General features: G+C 37.7%; 3 protein-coding genes across 3 annotated transcripts; 2 read left to right on the forward strand and 1 right to left on the reverse strand.

Moving 5' to 3' along the window:
- Window positions 1-578: 578 nt before the first annotated feature.
- On the reverse strand, window positions 579-4,260 carry LOC106425927 (phosphatidylinositol 4-phosphate 5-kinase 1). The gene is made up of 8 exons (XM_048738056.1): window positions 2,973-4,260; window positions 2,733-2,897; window positions 2,422-2,587; window positions 2,098-2,208; window positions 1,818-2,011; window positions 1,590-1,720; window positions 1,425-1,518; window positions 579-1,169 (listed from the first exon to the last, which is right to left on the reverse strand). The coding sequence occupies exons 1-8, from the start codon at window positions 4,010-4,012 to the stop codon at window positions 866-868; spliced, it is 2,205 nt and encodes a 734-aa protein (XP_048594013.1). The 5' UTR covers window positions 4,013-4,260; the 3' UTR covers window positions 579-865.
- A 9,616-nt stretch (window positions 4,261-13,876) lies between these two features.
- Window positions 13,877-14,254, forward strand: LOC106425936 (nuclear transcription factor Y subunit B-9-like). Its single transcript, XM_022690298.2, has one exon. The coding sequence runs from the start codon at window positions 13,877-13,879 to the stop codon at window positions 14,252-14,254; it is 378 nt and encodes a 125-aa protein (XP_022546019.2).
- A 4,283-nt stretch (window positions 14,255-18,537) lies between these two features.
- On the forward strand, window positions 18,538-20,714 carry LOC106425929. Its single transcript, XM_013866641.3, has 2 exons — window positions 18,538-19,965; window positions 20,124-20,714. Exons 1-2 carry the CDS (start codon window positions 19,079-19,081, stop codon window positions 20,509-20,511), a joined length of 1,275 nt encoding a protein of 424 aa, XP_013722095.2. The 5' UTR covers window positions 18,538-19,078; the 3' UTR covers window positions 20,512-20,714.
- The last annotated feature ends 1,301 nt before the right edge of the window (window positions 20,715-22,015 follow it).

The following is a 22,015-nucleotide window of genomic DNA, read 5'->3' on the forward strand; positions in this document are numbered from 1 at the left end:
ATAATATTTAGTCAAAGCTACTTATATTATAAATCGGACAGAGTACTTTTCAAGATAATTAAAATACAATATTAAGTTAGGCTTTTAAGAAAAAAGCAGCTTCAAAAATCAAGAGAATTATTGACAATGCAATGTGGATTGTTGATTAGATCGGAAAATGAAACTTGAAAGATTTAAGAGAAGACACGTTTTTTTTTTGAAAAGATATGGTAAAGAAGAGAAGAAATGAAAGGAAAAGACATGTGTGGGTGTTCTCGTTTAGCTTTCTCTGCTTTTCATAAAACCAGCCCCAATTCAACTCTTCCCTTCTTTGACCACATTAAACTATTTCGAATTACTGTGGTTACTACAACATACATAGATCAACTAATTCTTATTTCAAAACAATGTTTCTATAAAGTGGTAAAGTTGAATTAGTACAAAATTTATTCACCAAAAAACATGGACCCCTTACTTTAGATGGTTAAAGAAGCATCCCATGAGATAATTAAAATAATGGGGTTAACTTTTTCTTCTTTTCTTTAAGAATTCTTTTATGCGACTTGTTGTACACATATATTATTCCACATATTCTGAAATCACCAAAACCCAATTTCAATTTTGAATTCCATTGTAATTACTATGTACTAAACCTTCACAATCTATATTCACATATACAAATATATCGCTCACCACAAAAATAGATAAAGCTTCCCCCAACCCCCAAAACTTTGACTAATTATCTCAAAAAGAAATAAATTAAAAACTCCAAGTCGCTTTCTTCTATCTTTGAGATTACCTTTTTATCCTGCTTGGCGCATTATCCCACTCAAGAAGCCGAGAGTGTTAGTAAAATCCTTATTAGCCTTTCTCAGATCATCATTCTTTAGCCGTCTTCGATGAAGATCCTACTGATGAAATCTCTGAACCTCTTGGAATAGAGTTTAGGATCAACGGCTGAGATGGAAGCAGGATCTGCTTGTAACGACTTGTAAGCATGCTCAATCTTTTTGGTTATGTCGTAGTCTTGCAATATGTCAATGACTCCAAAGTATAGAACCACTTCATACATCTCACCGTGAGATGGATAGTTAGCTCCTCCTCCTGATGTATACTGATCAAAGTCGCTTCTTCTGGCCATACGTTCGGCTCTTGCTGGCATGTTTGCACCTAATCTTATCGATGGTTTCCTGTTAAAAGAAAAAAAAAACAGATTGAAAACTTTGAGCAGACAGGACCACATGATCTGTTTCACACCTATCTATCATTGCCAACTAAGTTATACATCATTCCTACATTTATTAATACACTAGCTGAATCTCACAACCACTACACATGTCTCTGTAATAATCAAAAGGCTATATGAATGCAAAAAGCTTCTTCTGCGAAGTCAATGTTAAGAAAACCCGGACAAGTGATTGTCAAGATATAAATGTTTATGTTACCTGCCAGCTAAAATCCGATCCATGTCTTGAAGTTCAGCTTCAAGGAAGCGACAACCACGCATGAATTTCTCATTCTGATATGAATCTATCCTACCTGCACAAGATTTTGACATGAGTCTCACAGACAGGTCGACTTCAATGAGAGAATGATGTCTCTAAATTTACCAGATCTCAAAACGAATGGAGAAAGCCCCATCTTTTCTCCTGTGCTGTCATCACGGAAGTGCACACCAACTAAAAGGCTATAATCCATTATCCTCTCCGCTTCCAAGAACTCACAGTCTCGTTTTATTTGCCTGGTCATGAATTACAGATCATCATTAGAAACGTGTTTACGTTGCCGAGTGGCACAAGCAAAAAAAAAAAAAGAAACTGAGTAGGCATGGAGCTTACTTCATAAGCTCTTGATACCAGTTTCTCTGAAGACGGAAAGCAAAATTGAGATCAAGGTCCTTTAGAGTCGTGGTCTCATCAATCTCCCCTTCAGGCTTTGCTGTACTCCGTCCATGGGAAGACCCTTTGAGATCAAACCGTCTCTGGATTCTATACTCGGAGCAGAACAAGTTTCCCATGACGATAAACCGAGTCTGATAAAACGGTAAACAGACTATGGTTAAATTTTCTGAAATATTAAAAAAACCCATTAAAGCATTAAGATGAAACAACACATTACCTTCTGGCCACCAACGGGTTTCACGCAATGAACACCGTAGAATCTAGTCACGAGGGAGTTTTCATATTGACAGACGTGTTTGTAGTAACTTGGAAGCATTCTCAGAAGCACCTAAGCAAATGAAGACAAAAAGCTTCAGGTCAAGTTTCATTTTAGCTAATCACGGACTTAGTGGAGTTTATGATTAACAAAGTTAATGTGAAAGCAAAGAAACAAACAAACCAAAAAGGTGTCCCATCCGCTAATTAAGTAAATCAAGCATGACAAGAAAAGGGTCAAAAAATAAAAATAAATTAAACAAGACGGCAACAACTAAGTACTAACCTTGACTTCCGACTTCTTCACAGTCTTGATCATAAACCTATCATCTTGCGTTAGGTAAAAGAAGCTTCCACTCTTTCCAGGTGAAGATAACTCCCTAAGAGCCTCGTTTCCACATATAGCTAGCATATACTCAGCTGGATCCACTTGGAAATGATCCCTGAGACGTCTACAAACAAAATCACCACAAAAAGAAACAAACTTCAACATACGAACTTATCAACTAAACCCAATGATTCGGGTAAAGACACATCAGCAAACCCAAAACACAACTCAGCAACTTGCTAAATTAAAACATCTCTCGAGAAAGATACCTGAACACCAAAGGACAATAATCCTTCCACCGGAAATCAACCGACTGATGCGGCGGCGTAGTCTTGGTCCCTTCCGGCGGAAACCTCGTCCAAAACTTCTCCTTTGGATCAAAATCAGCCTGCTTAAGCTCTCTAACAACAGACGCGTGTTTCCCAACAGAGTACCTAATTACAAAATCACAACCTTTCATTAACACACAACAGACTCAATCCAATTTCACCAAAGTTACGAACTTTTACCTGATCCCCAACTGCAAATTCAGCATCAAGTCATACTTCTTATGCCCCTTAGATATAGTCTCCCCAGCCTTCTTCGCCTCGCCGTTAAACCAACAAGGATTCTTCTTAAACTGACGCACACGATCAACCGAAGCCCTCTCCCTATAAATCATCGACGCCTCAACGTTATCAATAATATCACAAGTGATATCTCCAGCCTCACCATCAGACTCCCAAATACAAATCCTCGGGAAAACCTTCTCCCCGCCCAAACTCCCACCTCCACTATCAACCGAAGACCTCTTCCTCGTCGCAGCCACAACCAAACCACTCTTCTCAACACCGTCGAAGAAACTCCTCATCACATTACTCCGGTCCCAAGCCCCAACGCAAGAGCTCCCATCAACGCAAGTAAACACCCCGCTCCCTCTCGGCACACCGTTCTCCCATAAACCTTCGTACCGATCACCGTTAGGCCACACTAACAACCCCTTCCCGGAGATAACTCCTCCTCTCCACTCTCCGGTGTACTGATTCCCGTTTCTCCAAACGTAACGTCCCCTCCCGTCTTGTAGATTCCTCCTCCACGTCCCTTCGTAGAAGTCTCCGTTGGCGTAGCGCTTCTGCCCGTGTCCGTGCTTCCGATCCGCCGCCCAGGTGCCTCGGTACGTGTCCCCGTCGGCGCCGGTGAAGGTCCCGAACCCTTCCATCCTCCCGGACTTGAACTCGCCCTCGTAGGTGGCGCCGCTCGGCCACGAGAACTTGCCCTTCCCGGAGGCCTTCCCTCGCTTCCACTCGCCTTCGTACATGCACCCGTCGCTCCAGAGGTACTTCCCGGATCCGTGGGGAAAACCGCCGGAGAAGCTCCCGATGTAGAGATCCCCGTTCGGGAGCGGCTTCTCGATCTCCAGGGGAGGCGGCGTGGGGGTCACGCGCCGCGTAGCTACTTGCGATCGAGATCGCGTCATGATCGGAGGAGGTTTGGCTAACGGCAATGAATCGTCTCTTCGAATGCTCGATATCACTTCTTCTTCTTCGACGTCAAGCGATTCTTGCATCATAGACTCATCACTCCCACTCTCACTCTCCGGAGATCTGAGAAATGGTTTTGAATCTAGGGTTTAACTGTTTTCTCTCTCAGATTACGGTTACAACACGCACATTCTCTTAAACCGGAAATAACCGGATTGTTGATCAGATTTCCAAATCTGAGAGCAAAGCCTTGAGAGATTCTATTCGAAAAAAAAAAGAAAGAAATGAGAGAAAGAGAGAGAGAAGTAACAGAGACAGAAGAGAGAGAGAGATAGCTAAATAAAAACACTGAACATTTTTAATTTATAAAAAAAGAAAGTTTTGTTACCAGAAAAAAAAAAGAAATAATAATTTAAAAAGGAGGAGAGAGAGGAAGCGGACATAAGAGCATGAGCATCAGTGAACCCCCCTTTGGGGTTCACCTTCTTAATTTTTTATTATTAAAGTTTTTCTTTTTTTCATTTTGATTTTTTTTTTTAAAAAAAAAAAAAAAAAAAAAAATTGACCAATCGCAGGCCGCCACGTGTCGTGGGGCCCGCGCTACAGTGATGAACTTTAGGAGAGAGGGTATCATGCAGAAGAGGTGAGAAGGGGTGAGTTCATCACTTTTACTTTTTTTAATATTTTTTTTTTCTCGTAAAACGTGTGAACCTCCCTCTTGAACCTCTAATGCTCTTGCTCTAAAAAGCCCACCAGCCCAGAAAAAGAAACCACGATATATTATTAAATAATTACGCTTGATTAAACGAAACGACGACGTAGTGTTTCATGTGTTACACTACTCGAGATTGTTTCGGATTTGTCTTTGTATGATTTTTAAAAGCGAGGGGTGTGTGCCCGCGTAGTTATGGGCTACGTCCCCATACGTAATATATATACAAAACCCACGTAGAAGACCAAATGATTATTTTTGGTCTACCTCTGTCCTCTGATAATTTATTTATTTTTTATATAAAAAAGAATTAAAATGATTATGATGAGGATTATCGAGATGTCTTGATTAGTAAGCGAATTTCCAGGTGATTGTGTATTATTATTATTTTTAAAAAGATTTGTTCTCTTCTGTGATTAGATGATCGCTGGCTTAGTGGTTTCTTTTCTTTTTTAGTTTTGATGCTATATTCCTTGTCTCTTCCTACTTCGTATATGATTAATTAATTCAACTTTCATTATTCGGATTTGTTATTCGTCACGAATTCTAAGTAGGTTTCATATTCCCATACGGATAGTGACAGATCATGAAGCTTGTAGATATAGACATTGTCACGGTTCAATTAACTAGAACCTTAGCAATTCCCCATAAACCCCAATGACTTTTGAAAAAATAGTGCTCCTTCTAATAGCTAATGGCTTTATTTAGTTGTTTCCTCCTGTTTTCGTGCTTTGTACAAACTAAGTCAAATAATAGTACTCCCTAAATTCCTTAAACATTATATGTAGTGATTAATTAAAAAAAGACCATTGAGTTTGAGTAACATGGATTTTGCAATGAATAAATGGATATGCAGAATTTTGGATAATAATCAAATATATATCCAAAATAATCATATAACCTAGATCTTGATATGCCAAATATCGAACAGACTACACATGAATAACCTATTTCTATCAACAGCATGAATTGGTATGAAAATAAAAACAAAAAAATGAAGAAGGAGTATTTCGATGCTACGAGGAAACTCATTTGGAATAATAAAAACTAACCTCGGTGGAGTGTTTCACATATGTCCGAGTGCTTTGATTTGAATTAAGTGGTAAACAGGACATGATTGTGCTTCCATAAAACGTAACATCATCAAAACTACGGTGCAACCGTGCAAGCAAACTTCGTAATGCACACGTATTGAAATGTTATAAGCGCACCTAATACACCACTAATTAATGTACTTCTAAAATGGTACGCGTAGCGACTATTGCTGTGGTGGTCGGAGCATGATCAAATTCATTTAATCACCTTTTAAAAGTCTGTATAAAATATCATACAATCGCATTATCAAAATAAACTTTTGCCAATGAACGTATATACGTAACCTCAGGTTGATATTTCTTGAGAAAGGAAAAAAAGTATTTCAATGATCACTCAAAATCTTTTTAACCATTTGATTCAAATTTGATATTTGTTGTATCAGCTTTAAGTCACCTTTTAACATTTTTTCCTTTGTGCGGGAGCTATATGTTCTACATTTGTTATGTGTTCTTTTGATAGTTTGTTGTTTTTTTTTTTTGAAATTCTTGATTGTTTGTTGTTACTACATAGTTATTTAATTATTTTATTTTAGTTTCTTTGTAGTAAGGATTTATATAGTATAGTCTTCTTCTTTTTATTAATCAGAGGTTACCTAGGCCAAAATCCAACTAATCCCCATAAAACTGTTCAAATTATTAGTTCGGTTTTGGATTCTTAACGAGTGCTAAAACATGAGTCTATCTTTGTCTGCTCAAGTAATAGCATTTTTGTTTCCAGCAAAAACCGAAACTAGAACCAACAGATTTATGATTTACTTCACATCAACTTTTACCACTTGGTTTACATAGTTTAGTCTTCTTTCAGTAATCAAGCTTATAATATAAGTAAATCCTCCAGTTATTTTTGTGTCCACATCAATGGAAAAGTAGAGAAAATATTGAGAAAGGGAGAGTGTATGGCTGAAGGTATATTTCCATTCATACGCCATGATGAGAAGGTACTCGACGCCATACTTTTCCCGTTCCGTATTCAAGACAGCTCGTGGCTAGATCATTACTCTTCGCTATATACTCGAAACCTAATTAAAACACTACTATGCTTTCAAATCACTAAACCTAAAAGCCCACGACCTTTTTACGATTCTTCGCGATCATTTATTTAATGCATGCCCATTTCTTAAATCAACTAACCACTTATGAATTAGTTTGAACTTTCATTTACTTTCGCTTATAATGTTCTTTTTGAGATATCTAATTAATCACTTGTGATTTTATTTAAAGCCACTCTACTGACAACTTGGGTTAATTAAAAGTACCTAGAGGAAGACTGTCAATAAGTTGTGACGGTGTTGGTTGCTTGTTTTTGATGATAAAAGAAGTTGGCTAATTAATATAATGAGCTGTGACCGTGTTTAGGTGAAATAAACCTTTCATCAGGCGTTATGGTTTTCATAAAGGCTATAACTTATTCAAAATTATAAATTTTGTTTTCAAGAGGGAAATTCAAAGCTTTTTCAAGCTGGCAAGGCATTCAGAAGTGCTTTTTCTCCTTTTTATTTCGAGTTAGCAATAACATTACTCGGGGAATATATGTGTAAAATTTTCTTAACTAGTGATGCAGTCTAAAGTATACCATAATCTCTAGTCAAAATGTTAAATTATATGTTTGAAATGACACACTAAGAAAACATTTAGTAATGCAAATTATGTTCTGCGCCCTTATCACCATAATTAATAAAACACCTAAACACAAATACATTTTTGTTGGAACTTTAAGAAGCATGAATAAATTTGTCAGATGGGATATCTTTCAACAGTAGCTTGTTATTGATTATATACAAATTAGAGTATTACGTGTTTAATTATCTGGGAAATGCAGGAGAAATACTTGTACACATTCGATGTTTTTGTTTTTGTTTTAAAGAGTACAGCTTCAATGTTTCTTATACATCTATTATACATATGTTTATTTAAAATTTATACTTTTTGAAGAATGCATGGCTATAACTTAGGCGACGTTGTTAAAAATAAATAAATGACGGTCCTTATCAGATTAATTAAGAGTAGGAACGGGACGGTGAAGAAGACAAACAGTTCCTTTTACAGTTGGACAAATAGAATTGAGATGGCACACAAAGTGGGTCCTATGTTTATACTATTGGGCTGTCACGGCCCATCTTTAAAATTTCGAAGCATCCACGACATAGACGGTGACACATGGAGAAAATGTTCGCCGGCCAAGATTGCGCCCACGTCATCGAAACTTCTGAGTGTTCCACCTGTCAAAGCTACCGTCAAAGATTACGATCTTTTGTTTTATTGTTGTGTGCGCGTAGTCATGTAAACGCCACAAAAACAAAACGATTTCAACTCTATTAGGCGAGTGAGACTAGTCTCAGTTCAGACTGCATAGCGATGCCTGGGCCTGAGGAACAAATTTCATATACACGCACAAACAGCTTTTGATTCAACCATTAGATTCATAGTCTGTCTCCTGCTCCTCTATGCCAAAATAAAAATGTTAAAGATGAAAAATGTTGAATTCTATGTTATCATACTTATGCTTATTATCAGTCTATTGCCAGTGGCCTAGTAGTGAAAAATTTGAGGACAAGTTGTAAAACCGCTCTCTTTTGAGTTCAGCTCTCACTAGGAACACTTTCACCTTTCCTGATACGTTGAATGCACTATGCTTTAGGCACATAAGAATATCCAGCAAATAGACTGTAAATTGGTTACACCCATCTGGAAGATTAGCTAGGCTTAAAACCTCATTTATAGAATGTGATCCCAACCAGATAAAGGTTATGTATCCATTGAAAGTTCAAATTTCTCCAATTCAAAACCAAAAACATGTATACAATCAAATTACAAGTTCTTTTTTTTTAAAATATTAATTACAATCTATTGGTCTAGATATTGTGCATGCCACTAAATACAAAAGCAATTTTGAAAAATGAAAAAATGTAACCTTAGCTTACAACAACTATACATTTCATTGTTTTTTATGAATTATATCTTATGATTTTGTAATATATTTTTTTATTGGCATGTGATTTTTCACCCCAAAAAATTAGTTAAGTTGCTTACGCTGAAATTGAAAATCAACATATGGTAAAATCAAGGAAAAGAGACTATCAATCACAAATTTATTGAAGTGTATAATTTTTATTTAAGAAAAAAACGATTAACATACACTCTGAAAGGAAGCTTGGTATAAGAGGCCAGGGTTGACTTTGAGCGAGACTTGAGGAGAGCGATATACAAAATCAAGCTCTTAGAATTTAGACTTTTATTTATTAGATAACATATACTCTCTCTGATTTACTGTAATTTTTTAACTTTCTTTACAATAGAAGTTATTTGAAATTTTAATATAGTTAATTAATTAAAAAAATAAAAGAATCATTTAAAAGATATTTATTGTTAGTTGTTTTATGAATTAAATCTCAATGATAATTTTTTTATAAACAATTTTTTTTATATACATATTTTTAACTAAAACAATATATAAATTAACACCTAATGGGTATTAATGTGCTTAAAGTTCTTGAAAAGGTTAATATTTTTATTTAATAGAAACAATTGCCCATTGAAAAGAATCTATGTGGATGAAAACATTGAAAAGTTTTAAGATGTCAGAAAATGTATCTTATCATGAAAATCGTATCTAGTTATCATGTTTTAATAGTTTTTTTCAATTTTATTCTTTCAAGATATTAGGGATGAAGCTTCCCTTAGACCTATTGTTTCAAGTAACCTCAAATTGTTGATGAAGTTATAAAATCAATTTTTATTTGTAACTAAACCTTTTATCAACTTCTATTATTTATATGAAAAACCCCAAAAAGAACAAAGAAGCCGAGACGTTTACAAATCCTTAGTTTTACAATTTGAATAAAATTATAGTTCGAATGAAATCCATTTATTAAAAGAGAGATAAGAGCTTCATTAGTAATAAGAGATTCATATAAGTTTCCTACGAATGTAATAATAATATTTATAACCAAATTTAGCTAAATAATTTATACAAAATTAAGCAAATGCTTAAACTAATGAAATACAAACAAGTGTAATAAAAGTGTAATATAAGTTTCACTCTTTCTCATTATTTTTATTATTTTCTCTTGAGAAACTTAAAAAACTTTCAATAAATATGCTCTATGGTTGATAAAAAAAACAGTCCCATAAAAATGTACATGTGTGGCCATAAAAGAGTAAAAAAAATTGATAATTTAGAATTATATATATACATCATAAGATTTTAGCTTTTAGATTTATTCATTTGAAGAGTAGTTAGACAAATCTCAGTGATAAGCTCAGTTCGACGCGGAGTGCCATTTCGGCCTGGAACAAAACTCAGCAACGTAATAGTCAACGAGTCATACAAGAGAAGAAGCAGGAACTGAATGCGGCCCTATCCAGTCCGGACAACAACACCGTTCTGATACAGAACATATCCGAGACTCTCAATGCGGCTTATTTGGCAGAAGAGGAGTACTGGCGGCAGCGGAGTCGTTTGCTATGGCTGAAACTGGGGGATCGTAATACAGGCTACTTCCATGCTATCACCAAGTCGCGTAAAAGAGCCAATAATTTCTCGGTGATTGAACGAGAAGACGGTCATATGGTCTATAAGGAGGAAGAGATTGCCTCGGCCATCGGAGACTATTTCCAGAACTTGTTTGCTTCTCAGCTTGGTGACAGAGAAGAGACAGTGAAACAAGCTCTCCATCCGATTGTCTCTGAAGAGGACAACCAGGCCCTCACTGCTATCCCGACGGCAAGAGAGATCAGGGATGCAGCTTTCTCCATTAATGCGGAAAAAGCCCCGGGGCCAGATAGTTTCTCAGCGGGTTTCTTCCACACCCATTGGGAGCAGATTAGCCCGGATATTATCTGGGAGATTCAGGCTTTCTTCATGGGGGAGTCTCTGCCGGAGCGAATAAACGACACTCACATACGGCTCATCCCAAAGATCTCCCAACCGCAAAAGGTCTCGGATTATCGACCTATCGCGCTGTGTAACGTGTACTACAAGATATACTCCAAAATCCTCACAAGAAGACTACAGCCCCTGATGGAGAAGCTGATATCCGAGAATCAATCTGCTTTTGTCCCGGGAAGAGCCATTGGAGACAATGTCCTAGTTACTCATGAAGTCCTCCACTATCTCAAAACGTCCAAAGCGGAGCAGAGGTGTGCTATGGCGGTTAAGACGGACATGAGCAAGGCATATGACCGGCTCGAATGGGAATTTGTTGCGCTGGTGCTAGAGCGGTTGGGCTTCCACAGCGATTTGATTAGATGCATAATGCAGTGTATCACATCTGTTACATACTCCTTCCTCATTAACGGCTTGCCTAGAGGGAAGGTAGTACCGAGTAGAGGTCTCCGTCAAGGCGACCCTCTTTCTCCCTATATATTTATCATGTGTAGCGAGGTCCTCTCGGGATTATGTAACAGAGCCCAAGAAGAAGGGTCACTCCAAGGCTTGCGAGTGGCTAGAGGAAGTCCTAGACTAACTCACCTCTTCTTTGCGGACGATACAATGTTCTTCCTCCAAGCTAACAAGGAGAATTGTGTGTCTCTCAAGTCTATACTAGACAAGTATGAGAAAGCTTCGGGCCAGTCGATAAGCAAGGAAAAATCGGCTATCACATTTTCTAGTAAGGCCCCTGCCTCGCTAAAGACAATGATCAGAAGCGAACTGCAAATGGAGAAAGAAGGTGGAGTTGGAAAGTACTTAGGACTCCCCGAGTTTTTCAGACGCCGGAAGAGGGATCTCTTTTCATCTGTGGTGGACAGGATAAAGCAGAAGTCGAGAGGCTGGAAAAACAAATTCCTATCTGCTGCAGGGAAACTCGTAATGCTTCAGAGCGTTCTATCTGCGATCCCCTCTTATCCCATGTCATCCTTCTTAATGCCTGTCTCGCTGTGTAAACGCCTTCAGTCTGCAGTTACACGCTACTGGTGGGATCAAAATAAAAATGAGAGAAAGATGGCTTGGGTGGCTTGGGACAGTATAGCAAAACCGAAAGCTATTGGCGGACTAGGGATGCGAGAGTTCCAAAACTTCAACATTGCACTGCTAGCAAAGATTGGGTGGAGGCTTCTCCAAAACCCCAACTGTCTCCTAGGAAGAATACTTTTTGGAAAGTACTGTCAAGACTCCAACATCCTACAAGCCGAGGAAACTTCAACTATGTCGCATGGGTGGCGGGGAATCCTCAAGGGCAGAGACCTCTTACTTAAGAACCTAGGATGGATTGTGGGCAATGGAGACTCCATCAGCATATGGAACGACCCCTGGCTGAGCCTTACTTGTCAACAGAGACCAATGGGACCGCCAAATGAAGCACACCAAGATCTTACTGTCGCGGACCTCATAAACGCTGGGACGGGAGAGTGGGATGTTCCTAAAATCAAGCTCTTACTTCCAGCATACGAGGAGAAAATACTAAGCATCAATCCAAGCCTGACGGGGGCTCCTGATAAGCAAGTGTGGCTAGGAACAAGGTCGGGAACTTACTCTACAAAATCGGGGTATTATACGGCGGTTAATCAAGGGGAAAACGGAGAAATAGCACAAAACAACCTCGGCTTTCAGTGGAAAAGAAGTGTCTGGAATCTGACTTGTGCCCCAAAGATTAAACTTTTCTCATGGAGGCTTCTCAAGGGAGCTATCCCGGTGGGAGAAAGGCTCGTAGACAGACACGTTCCTGCTGACCCTGCTTGTAAACGATGCGGCTGCTCGGAATCTATTATTCATCTCCTATTCCAATGTCCCTTCGCGCAACGAGTCTGGAGTTTAGCTCCTCTTATGACTGATATGGATGTTAGTGGAATAATAGATTTAATGAACAGCTGGGTTGGCCTCTGCGCCCTTAAATGTCTTCCCCCTGCAGGTATCACTTCGAGCACACTGGTTCCTTGGATCTTATGGTCTCTTTGGAAAGCTCGGAATAAATTTGTCTTCGAGGGCCACTCTGCTTCGCCGGAGGACACTTTGACAACGGCTATTGTCCTAGCACGAGAATGGAGTACTGAAGTGAAGAAGGAAAGTTCTGTTGGCCTGAAACGCCCAATTCTCCCTGCGCTGAACCCTCTGGACACGGTGGTAATTCGCTCAGATGCAGCATGGGCCTCTGTTTCAAACGAAGCGGGCTTGGGATGGATCATCCTCTCGACAATCGGAAATCGCTCTTTCATGAAGACTACCAAATGCGTTGTCTCGTCCTTATCGGTGGAAGGATTAGCCCTACGGGAAGCTGTCCGTACCTGCGCAAGCTTGGGGCTGAAGAAGGTCGCTTTCGAGTCTGACTCTTCTCTGCTTATCAAGGCAGTAAAGTCTGAATCATCCACAACTGAACTCTATAGTTTGGTTTCTGATATTCTCTCATATGCTTCTGTGTTTGAGTTTGTTGTTTTCTCTTGGATTCCTAGAGAGAAAAATATGTTAGCGGACTGCTTGGCAAAGGATGCTTTGAAAGCTCCTGAACCTTTGGTTGTTGGTGATGCCTTAACTGCTCCCAACTAATTTCTTTATCAATCGAAATATGTGTTTCAAAAAAAAAAAAGTTAAATAGTGCGTATATATCCTTGTGAAAAATCAGAAAATAGTTTAAATTTTTAGTGTTATTTCATCAAAGAAGTTTTTTTTTAATGTCTGAATTCAATTAGGAGGTGGTACCAAAAAGTAAAAGGAAAAGACGTTGACCTCATCTTGAATCCTGTTATGAAGCCATGTCGGACCGTCCAGTGCAAGGTAAAATTGGAACCTGCCATCTTGTAACACACTCTTCGCAATGTCTCGCGCTATGGAGTTAGACATCACCGATTCTTGTTCGAACATCACTGTTCTGAAACAACTTTTCAGACCCATAATCCGCTCAAGTAAGGATCTATATCGCGGCCAAGCTGACATATTGGAGAGAGCAATGCCTCCTTATTATCAATTCCAATGATTATCTCTTGATAACCCAAGTCAAGTAAACTTTGCAGGGACCAAGCAATGCATCGAAGCTCTGCAGTTTTCATCAAAGAAGGTGAGATTTCACGTATTCCGAATTAGGAAAGATCCTTTGACTGTTTTTTTGTTCTGAAAATATAATCTTCACGGCAAGAATCTGTACAGTATGCTTAAGAATGTCCACAGGCGTCCAGTCAACAAAAAGTAGACCGCATGAACTTGTCTACTGGTACGTATGCCTCCTGAACAAGACCAGTACCTGCCAATCGCAAGCGTCACAAGGATCATGCGTAAAATCTTACCATCGGAAGCCAGAATCTCCGAAGAGGCCAAAGAAAATATTCAAATATGCGCCACCACGTATATTAGCTTTGTGAGCGCTGAAGCTAGCGATACTTGCCAATCTGAGCGACGTACGACAATAACTGCTGGGGATATGCTTTCGGCTATGAGCAATCTCGGGTTCGAAGATTACGTTGAACCACTCAATGTGTTCATTAATCGGTACCGTCTGTCCGAGACCGATCGTGGGTGTTCACTTAGAGGTGGATCATCGTCGTTTGACCCGGCCTATGGAGGAAGTGGTATTGGGTTTCACGGTCCACCACATTAGGGCCCACCACCGCATGGCACAATACCTTATGGTCCACTACCTCATGTCCCATCTCCTCCGGGTCCTATGGTTACGGTATGTTGGATCAGTCTATGGATTTGGGTGGTGGTGATCGGTACTACCCAAACGGGTCGGGTCAGGATGGAACTACTGGTGGTGGTGGATCTTCATCTTCTATGAATGGAATGCCGTTTTGTGACCAGTGTGGTCAGTACAAGTGAAGATGAAAAATTCTTGATTCTCTGCATGCCTATTTAAATTACATGTTACATGTTTTGAATACATATTTGTGTCTAATCAAGCCCTTATGTTCTCGTTACCCAAAGAAAAAAAGAAAAGAAATTATATTGTTGCATCTTTAAAGAGAAGTGTTAATTTCCAAACTTCAGTTTCCATACTTTTGACAATTGATTTCAGAATTGTTCATTTGGGAAATGGTATAGCACTGCATCTTAATTTGTTGGAAAATATTAGTTGGAAATCGTAACGAAACCAAGAATGTAACAAGAAGTTCAGTAAACCGATCCTACACATTATTAAATAAAGCAATATGGCATTGATAGAAGACTAGAAACACCCTCTTTATAAGCCAACATAGAACATGTAAAGACTCTATGAGTATGTACCAACCACACTATGTTTGGAAACTCTATTACACCAAAGACAACCTCATATTCTTAACCAAGGTTGAATCTTTTTAACTATAGTTAAATAACCTTGATGAACCCCATTCCTCTTAGCTTACTACATATCCTCAAGTTTTCTCCTCAATATTTCCTAAAAATTTGTTCTCAAGTCAAAAATGGATGATGGTGGTCGTTACACCCGTCGAGCAGCTCCAACTTTAGTAATCGCACTCATCGTCATGTTCAACACTCTCGGACCAATTCTTGCACCACCAACTAATCTCAACGCATCAAATCAACCACCAGGAACGACAGAAGCTGAGTTTCGAGCCAAAAAGGTAGCAACAAAGATGTTTTGGGCGTTTAGCAACACAGCGTTTGCGTTGTCTCTCGCGGCAGCGTTGGTACAAATCGGGAAACGTGTAGTTCACGGAACACGTGAAGTTTGTGAAAAAGTCTCTTTCATGCTTGTGATGGTGGCTCTTCTCTTCATGTCGTTTGCGGCTATGTGCGCCGTTGCTGTTAAGCTTTGTCCTTCTTCGTTGCTTTCTGCTTTCTCCCTATTTCAAGGAATGTGTCTTCTGTTATCTACCTATCTATGCTCTTGCGTGTTCATTGCGGAGATTGCGGAGATTGTTGTAAGTTCATTACTATGATAATTTGTATTTACGTTCTATAAATATTTTGAATTTTTATATGTGTTTTTATTGCCAAATATAATAATTTATTATGTTATGTGTTCTATGCAATGATGACGATTTCACCTGACATATCTTATGAGTCTGACAGAGACTAAAATAAAGTGTACTTAAACTTGGTATTAAAAACAAAAATGTCCAGTGAATCAGAAACGTAAGAGTGAAGACAACAAAATCAATTACATCATCCCAGATTAGTACAAGAAAGAGACATTACCGCGAGCCAACGCTTGAAACGAATCCTATGAAAGATACCATTCAAATTGATAGAAACGAAGATTAAGAAAATAGTGTGGATTCAGCAAAGTACTTTGGAGTGAGTGAGTGCTAATCGACGAGCCTGGTTAATAACATTAATCAGGTCAGGTTAGTTCTTTGTAACCGGAAACTAACCGAAACTGGAAACTCTCTTGTGATATGGGCGTTTATCACACTTGTTGGGTTTATGGCCTGAAATTTAAAAGTTGGGCTTTAAACTAAGTGTGCCGATATCATCTAAATTTAGTTTCTTCTGTTGAAGTTGTTAAACGCACCGCGATTACTAGCTATTCCAACTTCATGTTCCCAATTTGCAAAGAACAAAAGTCTTGTACAAAGTTTTGATTTGCTAGTGTATCGTAGTTGTTAAAGTAACACAATAAAACAAAACCTCTGTATTAAAATATATGAAACCTGAAAGGTGAAAGCCCTAAAAATGTTTGTTTCCTGTTGTATCATATTAAGTAAGAAAGAGATTAATGATAGCTATGGCATTGTCTATGAAACTAATAGATGAAATTAAGGACATACATAATAATTGTGCTTCATATCCTCTTTCCATGATTAAAAATCTCTAATCATTTTGTATACATGCTGTGTAGAAAGTTATCAGATGGCAACACATGTCAGAACTTATAAGAGAAGCAACGATTTTTTCTCGCATCAAACTCGTCAGTTTGCTGATTTTAACTGGAAAAACCTATGCAGAAATCCAAATTTTTATTCGAGATATGTAAAAAAGTGAGGTTTTCTTATCCTTAAAAACTTTTTTAGGCTAACAATGATTACACTCGTAATGTAAAGCTTTGCATAATACATCCTCAATTAACAAGAGGATTCCTAAGATCACCGCAAACTGACTACTATTTATTTTCTCACATCCACATAATTATTTTTGGCTAACCCTTTATTAACATTTTAAGAAAATATCATTTGGATCATTTTATTTATTAAGTTTTTGTCAAAATTAGCAGTATTTTCTACAGCGCTCTTCAACATTATCGGCATCGCTTATGCTACTAGTCTATTACTAACCACTGTTTTTACCTACTTCACCGACCGCAATGCTATAATCGTCGAAATTACTTTATGAAAATGCATGATTTTTCTCTTGGTTTAGGGATCTTCTAACTTAGGCTTGAACACAAACACAACAATTAAAGGAATATTTTTAACTTCTACAATAGTACATAGATATTGATTATTATAATATTCACGAACTCATGATCTCGTTATCAACTTTATCGATCATCTGTACCAAATCGTGTAAAAAATTGTCCAGAAAACTGTATCATGTGTACCAAAAACTCGGTCTTCATGTACTTATGTGTAAGTAATGAGACGATTTCTTACGCTGGTGCTTTTTTCTTCTTTTTCTTTAAGACCAAAAGTGAACTATGAAAATTCAAAATTGTCAAAGAAGAAAAAACTATGAAAGTTTAGTTTCTGAATTCAAATTCAAATTCAAAATCCACATTTAAATTTGCTAAACAATATTGCACCATACTACTCTACATGCCAACCAATATTGATCAGACTGAAAATCATTTACTAATAAAATTAAATGAAATTAGTGTGATAGTTTCCAACACAGTAACCATATGCCAAGGCACGCATGACTTTGTTATAAATGTCCTTACCGAAGCCGAAAGTAAAAGGAATGTGAATAAACCAGAGTTTTGACTTTAAATCTCGTTGAAATAGACGTTGGTCTAGATGGTCACATCATGTGTAATCCATTTTAATCCAAACGTCGTTAGCAATGAAGTAGTCATCGTTTTATAAAAGGAAAGTAGCCATCATTTTATAAACTTATTGGATCAAATGGAGATAATATCAATGATTCATGACGACTATCCTATTGTTGTGTGATTTTGAAAAGTACGAAATATTTGTTGGCGTCTCTATGTCGTTCCATCTAACTATAACAATCGGTTATATAGTTATATTCATTTATCATTTACAGAACAACCAAAGTTCATTCATTCATACACTTCCTAACACCAAATGGTATGTTTGGTGAGAAATTGTTTGTTCACAATAAGTTGATTGGATCGACCTCTCTTTTTTTATTATTTTATTCGCCATTAAATTTCTTTTGAAGAAAAGTTTTCAATTCCGTGTAGATATATAGTAACGAATCGAATTCAACCATCCTGCTGGCAGATCACCCACCATATTTTTTACCAAAAATAAAATGAATTTAACGATGTTGTTGAATGAATTTGTTATACACATAAAGTTGATAGTACACTTTTGTATATGCATGAATAGTAGACCTGGCATAGCGTGGCGACTTTGTGCTATATATGTTTATTAAGAAAGTGTAACTTAGATACTTAAACTGATTTTTATTTCCCACTCAAAATTAAGCCATATAACTTTTCTTCTTCTAAATTCATATATGTGAACCTAAACAAAGCACAAAATTTTCAAAGTCTGAACTTTTGTAAATATTCCTCTGTTTTATAATGATGAACATTCTATCTCTTTTCTGTTGTTTCTTAAAGTTCAATTTTAGGTTTGTATTATAAATTTCATTAATTAATAGTAACAAACTGAAGCTATCAATAAATATTAAAAAGTAAAATATTAAATTATTATTAGTTTAAAATCATAAGAAAATATTCAATATAAATTTTATGTGTACGATTAGATATTCAACTATTTTTCAATACGTGAAAACTTTTATCTTCTTTATCAAATAAAGAGTACAAGAGCTTTTTGTTTTCATAATAATTTTCTGTGTAGTAGTAGCACGTGCCAGCTTTACAATAGTAAAGCTAAAAAACCGTTCATGTTTGGATCCGTCGACCAATATATTCCCGTCATGACCGGGACTCTCTCAATCCAACGGCTACCCTTAACCTTTTTGGTTAATCAACCGTCAGATGTTAATCCAACGGTTCGTACTAAATCTAGTCCCATCTCTCTCTCTCTCTCTCCTTTAAATTCAGACCAAACCCGGTCCAGTTCTCCTCTCTTGTCTCTCTCTCTCTCTCCCTCTCAAAGCATAGAAGCTTTAGCCTCGCCGTTAAAAAATATCTCGAAATTTGATAAACCAGGAGAAACAAAAACCACAAGTTACGGATCTCTATCTCTCTCGTTGGTGATGCTTGCTACGGCGGTGACGCGGCGGTTAGTGTATTCTCGCCGGAGAAACCGTGAAGTTCGGTTATAGCCACAATCTCGAGTTACAGGAAGCTTTCGTGATCGTGTTTTTACTGTGTTCGAATAAAGAGATGGAAGGACAAGCGAAGCTGACGAGGACACAGTCGTCGCTGCTCCGGTCACCGTCGACGACGGTACGATCGTCTTTTCAGAGCTTAAGTGTAATCGCTAGCGAAGTTTCTCACCAGAGACAAGATCTAGAAGCCGGAGAGAAAGAAGAGAAACAGAGAAGAAAACCGCCTAAACCGTTCGGTTCAAGTCCTCGAACCGGTTTAACTCGAATCAACCCGGGTCTAACCTTCACGATGGTTTCTCTCTCCTTCCTCAGCCTCTCGTCTTTCATCTTCTTCGTCGTCTTCTCCCAAACCGATGAGCTTCTCACCTCCGAGAACCTCCTCTTAGCTCTAATCTTCGTCGCCGTCGCTCTCTTCTTCGCCTCCAAGAACATCGCTCTCCTCAACCAAACCATACTCGCACTCAAAGAAACCACCAAAGTCTTTGGCTTCCACAGCAAGAACCGGTCAGAACCGGTTCAGTGGTACATCGGCGATACCGAAACCAAACCGGAGAAGAAGATCAAACCGTTCGTCAAAGAAGGTGTTCATTTCTACAGCAACGGAGATTTCTACGAAGGGGAGTTTCACAAAGGGAAGTGCAACGGGAGTGGTGTGTATTACTACTTCGTGAGGGGACGTTACGAAGGTGATTGGGTCGATGGGAGGTACGATGGTCATGGGATCGAGAGCTGGGCTAGAGGGAGTAGATACAAAGGCCAGTATAGGCAAGGGCTTAGACACGGTTACGGAGTTTACAGATTCTACACTGGTGATTGCTACGCTGGTGAGTGGCTTAATGGTCAAAGCCATGGGTTTGGTGTTCAGTCTTGTGCTGATGGTAGCTCTTATGTTGGTGAATCAAGATTTGGTGTTAAACATGGGCTTGGATCTTACCATTTCAGGTAAATAAAATGATTTTAACCAATATTCAAAAAATCGCTAGGCAGTAATTAATTGATTAATGACTAGTCTTAGATCGATTTTTAGAATACTGATTTTAATTATAATTGTGGAAATTTATTTTTAAAGAGAAAATATTTATTTGGTTGTGTTTGTGTAGAAATGGAGATAAGTATGCGGGAGAGTATTTTGGAGACAAGATCCATGGGTTTGGTGTGTATCGTTTTGCTAATGGTCATTGTTATGAAGGAGCGTGGCACGAAGGTCGTAAGCAAGGGTATGGTGCTTACTCGTTTAGAACCGGTGATGCTAAATCCGGTGAATGGGATTCAGGGAATCTTATAACGTTTCTTCATCCTACGAGCGAGCCGGTTCGGAGAGCGGTTCAGGCAGCTAGAGAAACGGCTAAGAAGGCTGTGACTCGGAGACGAGTAGATGAGCAAGTTAGCCGAGCCGTGGCAGCTGCTAATAAGGCTGCAACGGCGGCAAGAGTGGCTGCAGTAAAAGCAGTTCAGAATCAGATGGATGGTAACTTTTGTCAAAGTTGAAAACTTTGGTGGAAGTGTAAATTTTTCTTTTGTTGTTCTTTTTTCCTCTGTGTAACCCTGATTGAGCTAAAATAATGGAAGCTTGTTTCAGAGGTTTTTACCAGAGTAATTTTCCATGTAACAGAAACTGTAAATATCAGAAGAAGATGGTGAAAAAGATGGTGTCTTTTTTTTTAAAATATATAAATCAACGGGTTTGATGATGGAGCTTCTTCTTTATTTGGTTTTGATAAAATCTTTGGAAAGAAGCGATGTTGATTGATATTATGATCTTGATCTGGATCACTGACATGTCGCTGAGCTTGCGATTCCCTAAAACTTATCGATTAAACTAATAAGTCATTGTCGCGATCCGGAACATATCTATTGCATTGATTGATACCACAACATATTTATGGTCTCTGTTAGTTTAAATCACTCTGCAAGAATACAACACTTTATTTGTGATTCATAAACCTTTCTCTATGTTTCTGTTTTCATAAATTGGCGATGGACAGGTTTTAAGATTTTGGGGTAATAAAAGATTTATCAAAAAATCAATAAGAAAATATTCTTAATAATTTGGGTGTTTAAGCCATTTATATTATCTTCAAAAAATCTGGAGACTAGCGTTAATATTTCACTGAACTGTGCACATATCGGCTCTAGATATGTATTATTTTTAAATATGTTTAACATACTTTATCAAAACATTGAGTGTAAGGGTTTATGTTGTATTAGGTTCACTGAAAGGGCAAATTTGAAATCGATTACTGTTTGCTACTTCGCAAATTTGTATTCTATGTGACAGCAATGTGTACTTAGTTATATCAAATTATCGATAACGGATGAGAATTTGAAACTACTTGATCAATCATAGACAGAGACTACAAAATAAAACTATTTTGGTTACGGCGTGTCGACAATAACACATCCGATAAATACATGTCTCGTCGCATAAAAGAAGTGTCGAAGAAGGCATGTGTCCTTATCGATCATCATATATTGAGGATATCATTTGAGACTTTTATATGATTTATATCCTTATCCTTTTCCCTTTCTTGTATTTAAAAATTTATATACGCCACTGATCACATGGTTTCTTGCTGGATTGGTCTCCCTTGGCATCAGAATACTCCAAGCCAAGATTAAAATAGACCTAACATATTAATTCCAGATTTATTTACCCAATACAATTGCGTATGTTTAAAATTTAAACTGAAAATTATATGTTTGATAATAATTTTTGGTTTAGTCAAAGTTTTCTTTTAAACAAAGCTTGGTAATGATTTATCAAACCTTATCTTTTAGGAGAGATTGTTTCCAGCTTCTTTCTTTTTCGGGGAGTGAATTTTATATTAATGGCGTTTGGATGATTTTTGCAGTGTGTTATATCAGCTCATAATAATATAGATGGAATTATAGTGTAATTTCTTTTTTTTGCTAAATTTTGGTTTATAGTGTAAAATTACCCTCAACAATTATAATATATGAGAAATTCCTAAAAAAAAAAGAACAAAATTCC

This window comes from Brassica napus, chromosome A8 (assembly GCF_020379485.1).
Source record: "Brassica napus cultivar Da-Ae chromosome A8, Da-Ae, whole genome shotgun sequence".
In the NCBI taxonomy this organism is placed as follows: domain Eukaryota; kingdom Viridiplantae; phylum Streptophyta; class Magnoliopsida; order Brassicales; family Brassicaceae; genus Brassica; species Brassica napus.

Excerpts from the sequence above, each read along its gene's own strand:
- LOC106425936 (XM_022690298.2), top strand. The coding sequence starts at position 13,877 with ATGCCTCCTGAACAAGACCAGTACCTGCCAATCGCAAGCGTCACAAGG.
- LOC106425929 (XM_013866641.3), top strand. The coding sequence starts at position 19,079 with ATGGAAGGACAAGCGAAGCTGACGAGGACACAGTCGTCGCTGCTCCGG. Across the intron at positions 19,966-20,123 it reads CTTGGATCTTACCATTTCAG|AAATGGAGATAAGTATGCGG; the intron begins GTAAATAAAATG and ends GTGTTTGTGTAG.
- LOC106425927 (XM_048738056.1), bottom strand. The coding sequence starts at position 4,012 with ATGATGCAAGAATCGCTTGACGTCGAAGAAGAAGAAGTGATATCGAGC. Across the intron at positions 2,588-2,732 it reads TATTGTCCTTTGGTGTTCAG|ACGTCTCAGGGATCATTTCC; the intron begins GTATCTTTCTCG and ends TTTTGTTTGTAG. Across the intron at positions 1,519-1,589 it reads TCCATTCGTTTTGAGATCTG|GTAGGATAGATTCATATCAG; the intron begins GTAAATTTAGAG and ends AATCTTGTGCAG.